General features: G+C 33.9%; 1 protein-coding gene across 2 annotated transcripts; it reads right to left on the reverse strand.

Moving 5' to 3' along the window:
• Window positions 1-9,968: 9,968 nt before the first annotated feature.
• On the reverse strand, window positions 9,969-18,389 carry LOC133033712 (protein trichome birefringence-like 33). 2 transcript variants are annotated; one of them, XM_061108767.1, is made up of 6 exons: window positions 17,893-18,389; window positions 12,231-12,501; window positions 11,512-11,683; window positions 11,175-11,374; window positions 10,929-11,087; window positions 9,969-10,534 (listed from the first exon to the last, which is right to left on the reverse strand). In XM_061108767.1, exons 1-6 carry the CDS (start codon window positions 18,119-18,121, stop codon window positions 10,183-10,185), a joined length of 1,383 nt encoding a protein of 460 aa, XP_060964750.1. In that variant the 5' UTR covers window positions 18,122-18,389; the 3' UTR covers window positions 9,969-10,182. The 2 variants fall into 2 exon arrangements, with proteins under 2 accessions (XP_060964750.1, XP_060964751.1); XM_061108768.1 differs by having other exon boundaries at window positions 12,231-12,498; window positions 17,893-18,387.
• Window positions 18,390-19,039: the final 650 nt, after the last annotated feature.

Below are 19,039 nucleotides of genomic sequence, written 5' to 3' on the forward strand. Positions count from 1 at the left end.
TAAGTGACACGCTAAATCACTTCCCGGGGACTAAAACTTGAAACTAAAAGTTTCCCTATCGATAAAAAACATGGTAATACCCCTAAAAACCCAAAAACGAGGAAAACTAGGGTTCTGAAAAATCCCCCAACCGGCAGACCGGTTGCCCAACCGGAATTCCGGTTCTGGGAAATTCTGAACCCCCATCCGGAATTCCGGATGCTCAACCGGAATTCCGGTTCCTCGCAGGCAGCAAACATAAAATTACATAACTTGACCAATTCAACCCCAATTGGTCCCAAACTTTCCAGACCTGTTCTATATGTCCCAAATAACAAATCCAAGGCATCAAACCTACCCAGAAACCACATACACAAAATTTGCCATTGGAGCTCAAGCTTTGAGTTCCAAACTCAAGCTTGAGCAAAACCACCTAAACATGCAATCCATAAGCTTAATTCTACTTAACCAAGCCTAAAAACATCTCTGAAAACAAACAGAAACATCCAGCAATTCACAGAAACAAAACATAGCATTTTCCCTCAAAAATCACATATTTTAACATAGAAACTAAAAGCTTTGGACACCCTATCTAGCATGCTTCAAACAACTCAATTAACATCACATAAACATGCTTTGATCCTCATAAATCAACAACAAAAGACAGCAGCAACAATCACATAGAAATCCAACATGCATCATCATTTTTTTCAAGAAACTTAAAGAGAAAGGAACTAGGAAGCACATACCACAACAAGGGATCACTAAAGTTGCAATCTAGGGCTTGAATCACCACCAAAAATCCCAGCTTTTGAACCCTAAGTCTCAGCCGAAAATGAGAGGAAAAGAGAGAGAGTTTTTCTATTTGAAATTTCTAACTTTTGACTAAGTGTTGGAAAATGAGAGAAAAAGGATTTTCATGCATATAATACCATTTTATTAAATCCATTTCAGCCAAAAAGATTATTTAAAAATAAACATTTAATTCATTTATTAAATCATATAAGACAAAACACTAATGGGGCAAAAAGACCATTTTGCCCCTCCACCATAAAATCACATAAATCATACTAAAGGGGGTATTTTTGGGACATTCTAAATTCCCGGCCATTCCCGACATTCCCAATGTCTAAAACCCGTCCCCAAAATACTAACATACTAAGTTGTGATTTCTACTGAGCCAAACGCCGCGTTCCAAAATACGGACACGGAAATGCGAAATATAAAAGCTACTGATAACATACTCATGCATATCTGAATTCCATAAATATCCATAATAAATTATTTAAATGGCTATAAATAATTTCATGATTAAACATAAACAACTGCTAATTTCCAAATTAACTAAGCGGGCTTTACAACTATTCCCCCCCTTAAAAGGATTTCGTCCCCGAAATCTAACCTGAATAACTCTGGATATTGAGCTCGCATATCTGACTCTAGCTCCCAGGTGGCTTCTTCCACCTTACTGTTTCTCCAGAGAACCTTGACCAATGCTATGGTCTTATTCCGAAGGACTTTATCCTTTCTATCCAGGATCCGCACTGGCTGTTCCTCATATGACATGTCTGGCTGAAGCTGAAGGCTCTCATAACTGAGTATATGAGAGGGGTCTGAAACGCATTTTCTCAACATTGAGACATGGAATACGTTGTGCACTGCTGATAAGGCTGGAGGCAATGCTAACCGATATGCCACTTGACCTATCTTCTCGAGAATCTCGAAAGGTCCTGTAAATCTAGGGCATAACTTGCCTCTTTTCCCGAAATGTTTAATCCCCTTCATCGGAGATACTCGCAAAAACACATGTTCCCCTACTTGGAACTCAACATCCCTGCGTTTCGGATCTGCGTAACTCTTTTGTCTGCTCTGTGAGGCAAGCATTCTAGCTTTAATCTTCTCTATTGCCTCATTGGTCCGCTGAACTGACTCTGGACCTAGGTATTTCCTCTCCCCTGTCTCATCCCAGTGGATAGGGGATCTACATTTCCTACCGTACAACAGTTCATAGGGTGCCATCCCTATCGTACTCTGATAACTGTTGTTGTACGAAAAGTCTATTAACGGTAGATATTTGCTCCATGAACCCTCAAAGTCCATAACACAGGCTCTCAACATATCCTCCAATATCTGAATTGTCCTTTCAGACTGACCATCTGTCTGAGGATGGAATGCTGTACTGAATTTCAGCTTCGTACCCATTGCCCGTTGTAAACTTTGCCAAAATTTGGAGGTGAATTTCGGATCCCTGTCCGAAACTATAGACTTCGGTACCCCGTGAAGTCTCACTATTTCCCTGACGTACAACTCTGCCAACTGATCCACTGTAAACGTTGTTCTGACCGGCAGAAAATGAGCAGATTTCGTAAATCGGTCCACCACTACCCAGATGGAATCATACATACCCGTGGTCCTAGGTAACCCGACCACAAAATCCATCGTAATGTCCTCCCATTTCCATTCTGGTAGGGTTAGAGGCTGCAACAACCCTGCTGGTCTCTGATGTTCAGCCTTGATCTGCTGACAAGTGAGGCATCTCGATACGAATTCTACTAAATTCTTCTTCATACCGCTCCACCAGAAGTACGGTTTCAAATCTTGGTACATCTTGGTGGTGCCGGGATGCAGAGAATATGGAGTAGAATGAGCCTCCTCAAAGATCTCATTTCTCAGTTCCACACTGCTCGGAACACAAACCCTAGCTTTATACAAAAGCATCCCACTTTCTGACACTGAAAAGTCTTTGGCTTGACCAGCCAATACCTCATCTCGGATCTTCACTAACTCCGGATCTGTCATCTGAGCGACCTTTATTCTTTCCAACAGATCAGATTGCAGCGTTAAGTTGTGAAGCTGACCTACCACAAACTCAATGCTGGATCTAACCATATCCTCTGCTAGCTGGGGTGAGATCTGAACCATGCTAGCTACCTGCCCGGGACCCTTTCTGCTCAGGGCATCGGCCACTACATTGGCTTTCCCGGGATGGTAGAGGATCTCACAATCATAATCCTTCACTAATTCCAACCAACGCCTTTGTCTCATGTTCAAATCTTTCTGAGTGAAGAAATACTTGAGACTTTTATGGTCGGTATAGATCTCGCACTTCTCCCCATATAGGTAATGCCGCCAAATCTTCAGTGCAAAAACCACTGCGGCCAATTCTAAATCATGAGTCGGGTATCGCTGTTCATAATCCTTTAACTGACGGGAGGCATAAGCGATAACCCGATCGGCTTGCATCAATACGCACCCCAAACCCTGTTTGGATGCGTCACAATAGACCACGAACTTCTCCTCGTCCGAAGGCAAAGCTAGCACCGGAGCAGTAATCAACCTCTGTTTCAGCTCCTGAAAACTAGCTTCGCATTTATCTGACCAGATAAATCGCTGATTCTTCTTTGTAAGCTCGGTTAGGGGCATTGAAATTTTGGAGAACCCCTCCACGAACCTACGGTAGTACCCAGCTAATCCCAAGAAGCTTCTGATCTCTGTCACTGTCTTCGGTCTCGGCCAATCCCTGACGGATTCGATCTTCCCGGGATCCACCTTGATCCCGTCCTTACTCACAATGTGCCCCAGGAAGGACACCTGAGACAACCAGAACTCACATTTCTTGAACTTGGCGTAGAGTCTATGTTCTCGAAGTCGTTGCAGTACCATTTGAAGATGTAACTCATGCTCCTCTTCTGACTGAGAGTACACGAGGATGTCGTCGATAAACACAATCACACAGATATCGAGGAAATCCTTGAATACTCTATTCATCAGGTCCATGAATGCTGCAGGAGCATTGGTTAGTCCGAATGACATAACCAGAAACTCGTAGTGTCCATACCTAGTGCGGAAAGCCGTCTTTGGAATGTCCTCCTCTCGGATTCTCAACTGATGATAACCCGAACGGAGATCAATCTTAGAAAAGACCGTCTTTCCCTGAAGTTGATCGAACAAGTCATCGATCCTAGGTAATGGATATTTATTCTTCACCGTCAGCTTGTTCAACTCTCTGTAGTCGATGCACATCCTCATAGATCCATCCTTCTTCTTTACGAACAAAACCGGGGCTCCCCAAGGTGACACACTGGGCCGAATGAACCCTATGTCAAGCAACCCTTGGAGCTGAATCTTTAATTCCTTAAGTTCAGCTGGAGCCATCCTATACGGGGCTTTGGAAACCGGATCCACCCCTGGTGCCAAGTCAATCACGAAGTCAATCTCCCGCTGAGGTGGTAACCCTGGAAGTTCTTCGGGAAAAACGTCCAAAAATTCCCGAACCACTCTGATGTCCTCTGGCCGAATGGTGTCTGGCCGAGTGGTGTCCACCACCACGGCCAGAAACCCTAAGCACCCGCCGTGCAATAATTCTCTCGCTGACATAGCCGAGATCACCGGGATCCGAGATCCCTGAACCGAACCCACAAACACGAACGGTTCTTCACTTTCTGGTTGGAAGACCACCATCTTCCTCTTACAGTCAATGCTCGCCGAATATTTAGATAGGAAATCCATTCCTAAAATAATATCGAATTCGACTAAGCTCATCTCTATCAGATCAGCGCTTAACTCTCTACCATCTATCCTGATCGGCATAGACCTAATCCACCTATTAGAGATAACCAGTTCTCCGCCAGGTAACAGGGTTCCAAACCCTGATTCATATCTATCATAGGGTCTACCCAACTTACTAAAGACTCTGGCCGCCACATAAGAGCGTGTAGCCCCAGAATCAAACAGCACTGAATAAAGCGAGTTGTTAATAAAAAGCTGACCTGTAACAACTGATGGGCTGGCATCTGCATCAGCCTGCGTGATAGCGAACACCCTGGCTGGAGTGGGTATCGCTGGAGCTCTCGGTGCCTCTGGCCGGAGCTGGGGACATTCCCTCTTGAAGTGTCCGGGCATGCCACAATGAAAGCATCCCTGCCCCTTGCACTCACCCCGATGATGCCTCTTGCAGCTAGGGCACTCGGGATAGGAGAATCGGGTCTCATTACCACCAGGACGACTCCCTCTGTTCTGGTTCCCCCGGAACCTCTTGTTCTGACTCGAGCCGCCGGAAGCAGTGGGTGCCCTCTTCCTCTGATCAATGGCCGAACCACTACTCCCCCTGCTAAAGCCTGATGCAGGAGGGGTAGGAGCCCCGCCACCAACCGGAGTACTGACTGAATCTGACATGCACCCCACTGCGCCCTCAGCTCGCAGTGCCTTCTCCACCATCTGAGCATAGGTGGTGCTGTCGTCGGTGGTAATCATCAGGTCATGCCTGATCTTGGGATTCAACCCGTCCAGATACTTCTCCTTCCTGCTGAAATCGGTCGGCACAATTCCCGAGGCTAACCTCGCCAACCGGTCAAACTGAGTAGTATACTCAGTGACGCTCATGTTCTCCCGCTGGGTCAGGTGAACGAACTCTTTCCTCTTGGCGCTTCTGACCGCCTCATTATAGTATTTCGCGTTGAAGAGTTCTTGGAACCTCTCCCAAGTCATGGTGGTGACATCGTGAATCTGAGACACCATGTCCCACCATACCAGGGCATCCTCCTGGAACTGAAATGTGGCGCACACCACTCTGTCGTTACCGGTGACACCCATGAAGTTCAAGATTCTGGTGATCACGCGTCGGCCATCGCTCGGCTTTCGATACATGCCGGACCTCCCGGGAATACGGAGGTGCTTGTTTCGGAACCGCTCATACAATGGTTCCAATCTATGGGCCGCCACCACTATCTCGGCACGGGCGGCGAGGGGCGGTGCCACGGAACTACGGGCAACCGGGCTGCGGAGCACCCCGCTGTCTCAACCTACGAATCTCGAGGTCTTGTTCTTCGATCTGGCTTGCATCTCCGCAAACCGTAACTCCCGATTCGGGGCTCCACGATCGCCTGGGGGAGCACAGGGCAGCCTGTGGCGGGTTTTCATCACCCCGGCCACGAGCCACCTCGGGGACCTCTACCTCGGCCCACGGCGGTGGGGGAACCGAGGCTCCACGTCCCACGATTCGACCCTACGGAGTTGCCACGACTCCTGGTAGTCCGCCTGGCGTCCATCTGATTAGAACCGCCTGCGAAACCAAGAGTTGGCATATCAGGTCGTATTCAAGGCGAGCTTACTAATGCCGCTTAACTTGGAAATTAGAAATGAAACATGCGCCTATTCTACTATCAGGCTACTAACATGCTTCCTAACAGGCTTTTCTTTTTCATAACTGAATAAAATAAACTACTAAAGCAATAAAGGCTTACTGAACCGTGAACCGAGCTAGCTGGCGATGATGATTGTACATGTCGTGACGATCTTCGGAAGACAACCTGGCGGCTACGATACCAAATTGTAACACCCTAACTAACTTAGGCGTATTACGTGATTTTTAAACGTCTTGTGCGGCTCGTTGCTAATCAACGAGGTTTATGGAAAAACGTGATTAATTAAAATTTTGCTTTTTCATTAACTTATAAACCATTTTACAAAAGTCTCGGGATCCCGATTTATAAAATATTTACAAAAGTTTTAACTGATTAACTTTTACATCAAAATGAAAGTCGTCTAACGACAGTTACAAAAATCTCGGCCGTCTTGTCCCGAGGATCGTACGCTCCAGGCCTAACCGCCCCGACATGTACAATCTCATATGCTCGGTCACGGTCCATCAGCTACAGCCTTGCCTTTACCTACACATGAACGTAAACTGTGAGTCGACAGACTCAGTAAGAAAAGCATACTAATATCATACATAAAACCGATCGCCGTGTCCAACACGATGCCGAGTCCCGCCACCGCCATGTCCAACATGGTGCCGAGCACTACTTGCCATGTCCAACATGGTGCGAGTTTTGAACGTTCGGGGGACGGTACTATTGACGAGTATCCTCCGATCGGTCGAACCGGTCATACTCATTGCTGGTCATACTCCAGCCTGTACCGACGGGATAGGTCAATAGCACTGAACCACCAACCAAGTGTCAGCCTGATCGGTCGAACCGGTCATACTCCGGCTGCTGGTCATACTCCAGCCTGTACCGACGTGACAGGGTTGGGTGGTTCGAAGCCTAAATACATATCTAATGTAATCTAGCAGGCTTCCTACATGCACGCTAAACATGTAATCTACATATGCATACTGTTATACTAATCTTACCTGGATTCCGATTTCAGGTGTGCGGTCACCCCGACCGGAACCGAAGCCGAACGGCGGACATCGGCTCCTAAACCATAAAAATCACAACGCTATAAGTGACACGCTAAATCACTTCCCGGGGACTAAAACTTGAAACTAAAAGTTTCCCTATCGATAAAAAACATGGTAATACCCCTAAAAACCCAAAAACGAGGAAAACTAGGGTTCTGAAAAATCCCCCAACCGGCAGACCGGTTGCCCAACCGGAATTCCGGTTCTGGGAAATTCTGAACCCCCATCCGGAATTCCGGATGCTCAACCGGAATTCCGGTTCCTCGCAGGCAGCAAACATAAAATTACATAACTTGACCAATTCAACCCCAATTGGTCCCAAACTTTCCAGACCTGTTCTATATGTCCCAAATAACAATTCCAAGGCATCAAACCTACCCAGAAACCACATACACAAAATTTGCCATTGGAGCTCAAGCTTTGAGTTCCAAACTCAAGCTTGAGCAAAACCACCTAAACATGCAATCCATAAGCTTAATTCTACTTAACTAAGCCTAAAAACATCTCTGAAAACAAACGAAACATCCAAGAATTCACAGAAACAAAACATAGCATTTTCCCTCAAAAATCACATATTTTAACATAGAAACTAAAAGCTTTGGACACCCTATCTAGCATGCTTCAAACAACTCAATTAACATCACATAAACATGCTTTGATCCTCATAAATCAACAACAAAAGACAGCAGCAACAATCACATAGAAATCCAACATGCATCATCATTTTTTTCAAGAAACTTAAAGAGAAAGGAACTAGGAAGCACATACCACAACAAGGGATCACTAAAGTTGCAATCTAGGGCTTGAATCACCACCAAAAATCCCAGCTTTTGAACCCTAAGTCTCAGCCGAAAATGAGAGGAAAAGAGAGAGAGTTTTTCTATTTGAAATTTCTAACTTTTGACTAAGTGTTGGAAAATGAGAGAAAAAGGATTTTCATGCATATAATACCATTTTATTAAATCCATTTCAGCCAAAAAGATTATTTAAAAATAAACATTTAATTCATTTATTAAATCATATAAGACAAAACACTAATGGGGCAAAAAGACCATTTTGCCCCTCCACCATAAAATCACATAAATCATACTAAAGGGGGTATTTTTGGGACATTCTAAATTCCCGGCCATTCCCGACATTCCCAATGTCTAAAACCCGTCCCCAAAATACTAACATACTAAGTTGTGATTTCTACTGAGCCAAACGCCGCGTTCCAAAATACCGGACACCGGAAATGCGAAATATAAAAGCTACTGATAACATACTCATGCATATCTGAATTCCATAAATATCCATAATAAATTATTTAAATGGCTATAAATAATTTCATGATTAAACATAAACAACTGCTAATTTCCAAATTAACTAAGCGGGCTTTACATATATATATATATATGCATGTATATATCACATAATAAAAATGAATATTATGATTATTATTATGTGATAAAATATATATATAAACATATATACACGTGAAAATAAAAAAATATATATATACACGTATGAGTATGAATCTGTATGAGTATATAATATATATGTATATATGAACAATATGAAAGATATATATATATACATATGTATATACTGATGAAAATGTATATATAATATAAATGGTATGAATATAAATATATATATATACAGAACCGAAAACAAATATGTATATATATGAACAGTATATGTATGTATATATATATATGAAACTCAAATGAAATCAAGGCAGAGATAAATCCGCTCTGATACCAACTGTTAGACTATATATATAGTGTATGTAATATAGCATATACAATGATATGAAATGCGGAAAATAAACTGTAATTATATCAATAATATATGCAATGAAAGGATCGATGTACCTCCAGCCATTGATCTTTGAGCTTCAATCCCTGCGATAGCTTCAGTATTGGAGTTCGGGCTTCCTCGCTCTCTCAACTCTCTTTAGATGGAATTTGCTGAATGGATTCAAAATGAGTGAGGAGCTCGGGGACCGAGACCCTATATTTATAGGTGAGATACTCCATCAGTATCTGTGCCACATTAATTGTCAGAATATTTTGACAATTAATTCAGGAAATCAAATCAGGTAATGAATATAGAAATCTGACCATATATAGAATATTACATAATTGATTTTATCCAGATTTAATGAATAGAAAATATTCATTTATCAGAAAATCAATTATTTATTTATTTCCTTAAATAGAAAATCATTTCCTTAATTAGAAAATAATTTCCATAAATAAAAATATTCTAATAGTTTTATGTATTAAACTGCATGAATATAAATTCTTTGTGTATTTAAGTATCATTTCATGGTTTATTATTATGAATATTGTGAATGCATGAGTTTGGAGATATGGACTAATTGAAATTATATATATTATAGTTGTTATAACTTGTTGTATGTTGTATTTGAAGTAGTTTTGATGTAAAAAAAGAAACAAAAAAAAAAGAGGCCTCTCTTAGTAATGGGCCTTAGGCAATTGCCCTTCTTGCCCCTAGCTTGGGCCACCACTGAATTTACCCTCCCCATGAGAATGACTTCGCTAAAGAGACCCTGCAATTTCTAAGAAGGAACCTTGTCATACCAAATAAAAGCAGCAGTATATGAATCACAGGGAAAAAAAACAACAACAACAAGATTCAAATGTTTAACATTCAGCCACCATAGATTCAAATGTTTCATAAGCTTTATATCTATTATAATTAGTATGGGGAGGCCAATTATGATTTGTATGGTAACTACTATCTTATAAATAAGTGAATAGAGGAATACTGACAAAGAAGAGTACACTTTCCAGAATCGATTAGGCTCAAACCCAAAATAATTCTATGTAGAAATTATCATGTTCTTCTCTTTTCTCCTTTCATTAAATTAATTTACACTTGATCAAATGAGAAAGAAAAAAAAAAAAAGAGTAAACTGTACATGATCCCATATGAAGTGATGAAATGTGATTCCAGTAATTAATACAATAGTATGAAGTAATTAAAGAGTGGATTTAAATAATGATGAATCATGATGATGCAGAAGAAGGGTAGAAGAGTTTGGCAAAAAGAAGCTCATTCCAAGTGTCTTGAAGTCCAGGCAAACACCAATGCACACAATCGGCATAGCTAATGGGATTGGCCAATTGGTGGGGAGTGAGTGGATTCCATTGCTTCTTGTAGATTGATGTGTGTGCATCTTTACGGTAGCTTGAGAGTTGTGTGATGTTCAGAAATGTTATTGGATATTTTGACTTACTCAACACATCTCCACTCACTTTTAGTATACTTCTTCTGTCTGAACCCCAATAATTTGGATCTTCTATTATCTTCGTTTCGTTGTAGCAATTCCCTCCTGCTTTCCCACCCCAACCTATGCTCCTACAATAATAATAATGATCAAAACAGAGTATTGGTACAATCGATAACTTAATTTATATACATTATTGTTAATAAGAAAAAGATACTTATGCTAGGCAATAATCTAATTATGTTGGTAAGATCAATAAGAATCTAATTAGGTATGTAGTTATAAGCAATTCAATTCACCTCGATCGACCAAATCAACCGAAAAACGATGACTCAAGATTCCCCATTCAACAAATAATGTATCAAGTTTGACACATAATATATAAAGTTGTGTTGAAAAAGATCGAGTTATTAATTAACTCTCAAATTTTCATGGTTTTATTAGATGATTTACACTAAAATATCTTTCTTAAATCATCCCAAAATACTGGCATAATAATTAGCATTTAGTATATAATATACTCACTTGTCATGAATAGGTGACATGCTAGTGAAGAAAACCCTTGTCTTCTTAGGGTCCATATTGCGCCGTACCCATCTCAACATACTCTTCATAGCCATACGATAAGCATCATCAGTCGACAGCTCAATAATATCCTTAATTTTGTCATCAAAAGGTTTTCGCCTGAAAATTTTAATAAATACTATATAAAATAAATAAGAAAGAACAGCAACATATTAATTAATTATGTATGCATATAAATATACGTACGAGATGTTCATCTTATAACCGGTCATCCACCACAGGTAAGTGTTGAACACTAATATGTCAGTATTCTTCCAATGGTTTCCATGTTTATTGATAGAACCTTTTCTCACAATTCTTTCATTAAATTTATGGACGATAGCATTGTCTGTGTTTGATTCAAGAAGAAAGGGTGCCCAGTAGAACTCAATTGTAGCATTGTACTCCTAATAAAATAAAATAATCAGGACACATATATATTATATAGATATTAATAATTGATTACCATCATAATTAATAATATCATTATAGCATCAAAAATTAATAATAATAACAATTAAAGTTATTATTAATTAGTTAGTACCTTGGCAGTGAAAACGATCAAGGAGCCAAAGGTTTGCATGGATTTGGCATGTGGAGGAATGAGTGATTGAACAAGACAAACCATTGATTGGAATTGACCTCTGTTCAGAGAATCTCCAACGAACATCATCCTCTTTCCTCTAAGGGACTCAAGCACAAGCGACGCATTGAACCTTTTCATTTATTATATATTGATCAACAACAAAAACCTTAAATTATTTATTATTCTATATATTCCACTTCTACGCCTTAATTAATTAACTAACTAATCATGGATTAATATTCCCTCTTCCAACATATATAAATCAATTTTTTTTAGTACTATGTATTCATTAATTAATTAACATGCGTGGCCGTCCGCCTGTACTATTATTGGTTTGTACATATTATTCAGTTTTGATCTAGGTATAGTTCATTATTCTTATTATAATGATGATTTAGTTTTGATTAGTAAAAGAGATTAGCTAAACACTATAATGATTGATATATCCAAAATTACACACATTAATGATGTAGTAAATAGTAATGTTTCAAACCATGCACACATACAAAAATGTGTGGTCCCGTTTTAAGTAATAATTTTGAATGGTTTAAAATGTATGCTATATTACGTGCGTAATTAATTATAATAGGTGTATACATGATGTACCTAATGTTATTTGTTAGCTGATATATAATTATATGAGAGAGAGAGAGAGAAATTAATAAGTGGATTATTACTTGGGAAGTTGACATCGATGAGGTTGCCATCTCCAGTTTCGAAAATTCTTGTCTGGACGACCATGTTCCATACAGGTTAATTGGGATTGTATATAAGAACAATCTGACTCTTCATAAAGAGGTCTTGACTCATCCCAAACCCATCTCCCACTAAATATGTCGCAACTTTCTTCACTTTCCCCTACTGCAAACGGTATCTTCCATTTCTCTTCTTCTTTTTCTTCTACAATATTAACCTCTTTTTTATCCCAAACTATCTCTGCTTCACCTGCTATCACCAACCCACACACCATTATTGTCATTATATATACCTAATTTAAATTAAAAATTATAAATATAATTTTTGTTGGAAAAAATATATAAAAGACTATTTTAATAAAATATTTACATTTTTACATTCATTCAAAACACATAAGAAATAATATACCAATAATAAAATAATAAAGTACGTACAACATAAAAATAAATCTAAAAATATTGTTTTATATAAATAAAATTTTAAAAATAAAAAATATTTAAAATTTTATACAACTATATTTTCATATTTTTTCTTCTTTTTGTAATTTTTTTTTTTTTTTTGAAATTATCCCCTTTTTGTTTTTACCCGGCCCATATGTACGAATAATTACTAAAAAAAAAATTTTTGCTGTTATATATTTTTGTAAAATGTTAGTTTTCTTTTATAATTATTTTCAAACTAAGAGAGATGCAAAATTAGTGATTTATTACTAAAATATAATTCACTTTGTCAAATGTTTACTCTAAGATTGTACTAAAGTTAATTTAAATTTGTCACATATATATATAATAAGAGTAATATTTGATGCAGATTTTACATCACAATAAATACATTATTTTTATATTTATTTTACATTATTTTTAATATTTTATTGTTAAACTTAGTTATTGAATTTGATTGTTGAAATTTATATTTATTTATATTTTATTATTTACATAATAAAGTTATTAATTAGTTTTTATATTTAATTTTCGGTGAAAACATTGAATTTTGAATCAAGTTTTGTAATTGTGCATCGAAGCAGATCATATTAAAAATTGATGCAAATATATCACAAAATAATTTTTTGTGCTAAATATAGTATAATTTTTATATGACATAATATTAATCTTCGTTATAAGATTAATATATGTATAAATATATATATATATGAATGTAAAATTTACATGAACTATTTTTTTGATAAATTCTTTACACTTTAATACGCCTAGAGATTTTTTTTATATTTTTACGGTATTCATTAAAAATAACACAAAAATCATAAGAAAATTACATGAAAATAATAGGAAAAGCAACATCCAAACAATATCGAAACAACATAAAAAAAAATAATATACAAATAACAAAAAATCAACAATAAAACAATAAAAGTACAACATAAAAATACAACAAAATACCGTATTTTATGTAATAAAATCTTAAAAATCGTAAAAATATTTAAAATTATGTACAACAGTATTTTGGTTATTTTTGTATTTTTTTTTTTAAAATAATCCCTATCTAAAAGTTGAAGAATATACCTTTTTTTAATATACATTAACCAAATTTACATTTAAATAAAATTTAATTCAAATATATCTCTTTTTATGAGTATTATACCCAAATTACCGTTACACCCTCACATAACTAAGACACAATTTCAAACATAATAGATTGTTTTTTTTTAGAGACGGATGTGTAGGTTTGTGAAAAACTTGAGGAAAAATTTTAGTTAGAGAATAATGGAGACTATCGTGAAATGATAAGGGTAAAATTGGTAGAATGATTGAAAAAAAAGATAAACATAATAGATTTTGAATAATTAAAAGGTGTATGTAATGTAATTTTCTCTCATAATAATTTACATCTACAAACTTTTTTTTTGTATGTTATTATTGATAATAATTTTGACTATCTCATATATAATTTTAACGTACCGTTTTAAAAATTATTATACATTTTAATGTTTATAGCTTAATTGACAGCTATTTTTTTTTTCTTTTCTTTTTGTCTTTTATTTGAACATAGGCTTCTAGAAGTATAAAATAAATCTTTCTTTCTCTATCTTCTCCCCAACTTTATGTCAAAAAAAAAAAAAAATCTTATTCCCAACTTCAAAAAAAAAAAAAATTGTAGTCATACCCCTAGTTGTGTAGGCTAAAAAATAGACGTACCATTGCGACATACTTTTCAATGTGATCATTTTTATATATGAGAAGCATGTATTTTCTCGCTTATTTTAAAACTATATTTAATTACTTACTATGTCAATTATATACTCATTAGTTACATTTTAACACTAGATACAATTAATTATAAAATTAAATTTTATAAACAAGTAACCTATTGGTACTATGTTAATTTACCAATCAAAATATCATGCATTGGTGGCCATAAAAAAATTACAATATTACAATATTTTTTATTGGCATCTCAAGCAACTAATTTTTTTTTTTCAATAAAGTAGGGTAATTAATAAGGAATGAATCATTTTTGTGTTGTGTATGGAAAAATAACATCGTATAGTTACTTCATTTTAGGTATCATAAGAAACTATATAGTGATTTTTCATTATAATGACGATGGAAAAATATATATTTTTTACATGTCAAAATTACCACATTCAAGATTCGTTTATTTTTCTTTTAGTTAACAAAAAATAACTAAATTTTAATGTTAAATAAAATATAATATGCGATCAAATTTGCGGGTTACTATTTTATTATTCTTTTTAAAAATTATTATATATTAACTAATTATTAGTTTCTACATTAAAGTAATATTACTTAAATAATATAAAGATACTATAAAATAATTTTAAAATAACTAATTGGTTATAATTTAGAAGTCTAAATTTTTTGCTGATAAATCATATGATTTATTTTACTTTATTGTAACACATTAGTTTCTTAAATAGTATGGAAAGTAACATAAATATTGTTACACAAAAAAAGAAAAATATAACATAAAAGTACATCTTAATCAACATAATATAAACTAAAAAAGAACATATAGTTTAAAATAACTAATCTAAAAATTAAAAATTATCTACAGGCCTGGTGATATTTTTATTTAAAGTGCATCATTTTATGAAAAGAAACCAATTAATTGGTATATTATTGAAATTATAATTAATTTAAATATTACTATAAAGTAAACTATATAAAATTATTTCATATCTATGCTTATTTTTTATACTATATGAAAACTAATTAGTTTCTACTGTAAACTTAAAAGATATCTAACTTTAAAGTAATTAATTAGCAATCTAAATGTTTTTTAATTTTACCAATAAGTTATGTGAGTTTTGTTTTTAACTTTGTTAACTTATTAATTTATTAAATAGATTTGAAAGTAACATAATAAATATTTTTACAAAAACAAAATAAAAAATAAGTGACGTAAGAGTATTTAAAATAACAAATTAATTTAATATAAACTAGAAATAAATACATAAGTTTCAAAGTAACAAAACGGTAAATAAAAATAGTAGCTTATTATATTATATGACAACTTATTAGTTTCGAAAATAAATTTTAATGTTAACCAAATGTATTTTAAATAATAAGATAGCATAATATAACTTAAAAACAGATAATTGATTATTAAGATGTTTACAAATGAAGTTTTAGAGGTAACTGAATTGTATCTCAAATTATATAATTTAAAAAAGAATTTTTTTTTTTTTTTTGCATAAAAATAACTAATTAATTTCTTATCAGCATCATAAGTAACCAAAAGGTTACTTTTGAAAACCCAGGAAAATAATAAACACTACAAAAAATTTTACTTTTAGTCACAATAAAATTTGTAACTAAAAGTGAAAAAGTTCTGACTAATTATAATTTATCATTCCTAGGTTGTAATTAAAAGTATTTAGGATTTAAGTTAAGGAAAGGGGGAACGTATACTTTATTTTCTACATAATATAATATGCTAACACAATTGATGCAAATTTGTATTTTTCATAGTATAAAATATATTTAAAATAACTCTAAAATATTATATATTTAAAATAAAATAATAACAATAATAACTAGTTTGGTTAATAGTTAATACAAGTAGGATTCAAATTCTAAAGCATTTTGTGAGTAATATTTATATATGTAAGTTGGCTAAGCCATTAAAGCAAAATAAAATATCATTTTTAATTACAAATATATATTAAAATAACTCACTAAAAATATATATATATACTTTTTAGATAAATACTATTTTAGACCTTATGTTTTACAAAAGTTACCAACTAGACCCTCGGTTTTGTTAAATGACAAAATGAACTCTATATTTTCTAAAATAGTACAAATAGAACCCTAAATAACTTTTTCGTCAAAATAAAATTTAATAATAATCTAATCTAAATGTGTTATGACGTTTACATTTTCTGTATCTATTCGTGTTAGGAATTGTCTTCAAGTTGGTTAAATTAAAAAAAAAAAATTGTCAAAAATTAAGCTCAGGGTACTATTTTTACTATTTTGGAAAATATAGGGTCAATTTTATTATTTAACAAAACAGATGATCTAATCTATAACTTTTGAAAAATATAGAGTCTAAAATAGCATTTACTCTATTTTTACAAGGGCAATGTGGCCGACTTTACATAAGTATTCTCGCATGGTACTAATGCTTAATTATTAATGAGTTAATGGTAATTATAAATTTGGAAATAATGAAAACTTTCATTTATAAGGTGGGAAAAAAATATCCATGTTATTAATTCTGCGAAGTCAAAGTTAGTTAAACAAAACATTTTAATATATTATTTTGTAACATCCGTCAATTTTAGTGTATTATTTGTCATTATTGCTAAATATATTTGTTTTTTTTAACTGGGCTAAATATATTATTTATTTAGACGTTTTGATAATAAATTTTAATTACAATAAAATTGTGACGTCATTAAAAAATATTTTAATTTTAAAATAATATATTAAAACAAAATTAATTTCCAATTCTTTTATTTTCAGAACAAAAAATTCTTATTTTTAGTGATAATTTTTTAGTCACAATATATTTTTTTTTATGACTAAATATTACTTTCACAACAAAAACTTACTTGATTAAAATGTAGTATTTAACTACAAATTGTCACTAATTTAGTTTTAGTCACAATAAGTATTATGACTAAAAACACATTTAATCACAACAAATTTATAATTTTTGTAACTAATACTTTTAACTACGGATATTGGCCATTTATCATAACTATATTTGCAATAAAATTTATTAAATTAATAAAATATATTTGTATATTGTAAATAGAGAATGAATAGTAGTACTACATATTTATAATGTGGCTTGAACCTATATTTTTATTTTTATTTTACACGTACATATTGGCTAGAACATATATATATTATTATATATTTTGTGTAAGATAATTTTGTAAAAGAAACTAAAACGCCAATAATAATAATAATAATGAAAATTAACAATGGCGGTGAAAGAAATAGAGATATATTTATCGTATCAAAACCCTTAATTACTATGTATAAAGTTACCTAATATTAAGGAAAGAGAAAAAAATCAATAAACAAAGGTGTAGAAGATGAAAGCGATGATTGGTGTTGTGATCAGAATTGAAGAGTTACCAAACAATATACACATATTATATATACTATATGTAACCATGCATAATAAAAAAATTATAGGATGACTCACCGGGTCGAGAGAGGACTCGGTCCGAGTCGGCAGACTCGAGTTTGAGTTGCTGCTGTTGCTGTTGCTGGCGAAATATGCATAAGAAGTCTTCACTGTAGAGAATGGTGACGAACACAATGAAAGCTAGTAAAGAGAAAAGGTATTGAGACAGTTGCCGATGAGGCTTTTTTAGAGCTGAGGAAGAAGAAGAAGAAGAAGATGATGATGACAAAGGAGCTAGAAGCTTCATTTTATTATATATTTCTACTCCAAATTAAAAGCCTACTTTGTTAATGTTAATATAGTTATAGCTTATAGTTAGCTCTCTCTACAGGTGTGGACATTTTTGGAGAATGCAAATGACGATGAATGGAAAATGGAAGATTATATTAATCTCTCTTTCAATTTCATTAATCTTTATAATAGTCATTGTTTAGAGAATTCGGTTTTGTCATTGCATTCAATTGTTTAATATTTTTTTTTTCTCTAACCAACTAATTAATCATTGATATTCATTAAAATAAATTATTATTATTATTATTATTTAATATTATTTCCTCCAGTTGTGTTATTAATTTGACCTACCTACATGAAATTAAAGCTTTTTCTTCCTCTAAACATCTCTCCGAAAACCAAATTTTACATACATGTATGTTACACCAATATGTAGCTAGCTAGCCTTTTATTCTCTCTATATATATTTCTTTCTATTATTTCGTGAAATTTACAGTATATGAGGTCAACTGTCATGTTTTTAATTTGGACTATAAAAGGATTATTAATCATATATAAGAGGCTAGAAAATAGTGGATAGTACGTGATGGTTTTTATTTAGCTAATTAGCTAGCGATCAATATGGGTGTCAATTATATATATGGTTTGAAATTCTTTCCCTCCTCTCTACTGATCATACACAAACTTATTCTCTTTAATAATCTAAATGAATAAATACAAATAAATTAAAAACGAAGAATCACGACTATAATTATTCAATAATATATATAGGAAGGTAAGGATAATTGGTGAGATTTCCTGTCACCGACAGAGTAGCAGAAGTTGATATAATGGTGATGTATCAACTAAATTAATGTTATTTAATTATCATGTATTTAACCACTGATTAGTATATATAATATATATCCTTAATTTATTTAACTACTAAATATAT

Source organism: Cannabis sativa, chromosome 1, assembly GCF_029168945.1.
Source record: "Cannabis sativa cultivar Pink pepper isolate KNU-18-1 chromosome 1, ASM2916894v1, whole genome shotgun sequence".
NCBI lineage: Eukaryota > Viridiplantae > Streptophyta > Magnoliopsida > Rosales > Cannabaceae > Cannabis > Cannabis sativa.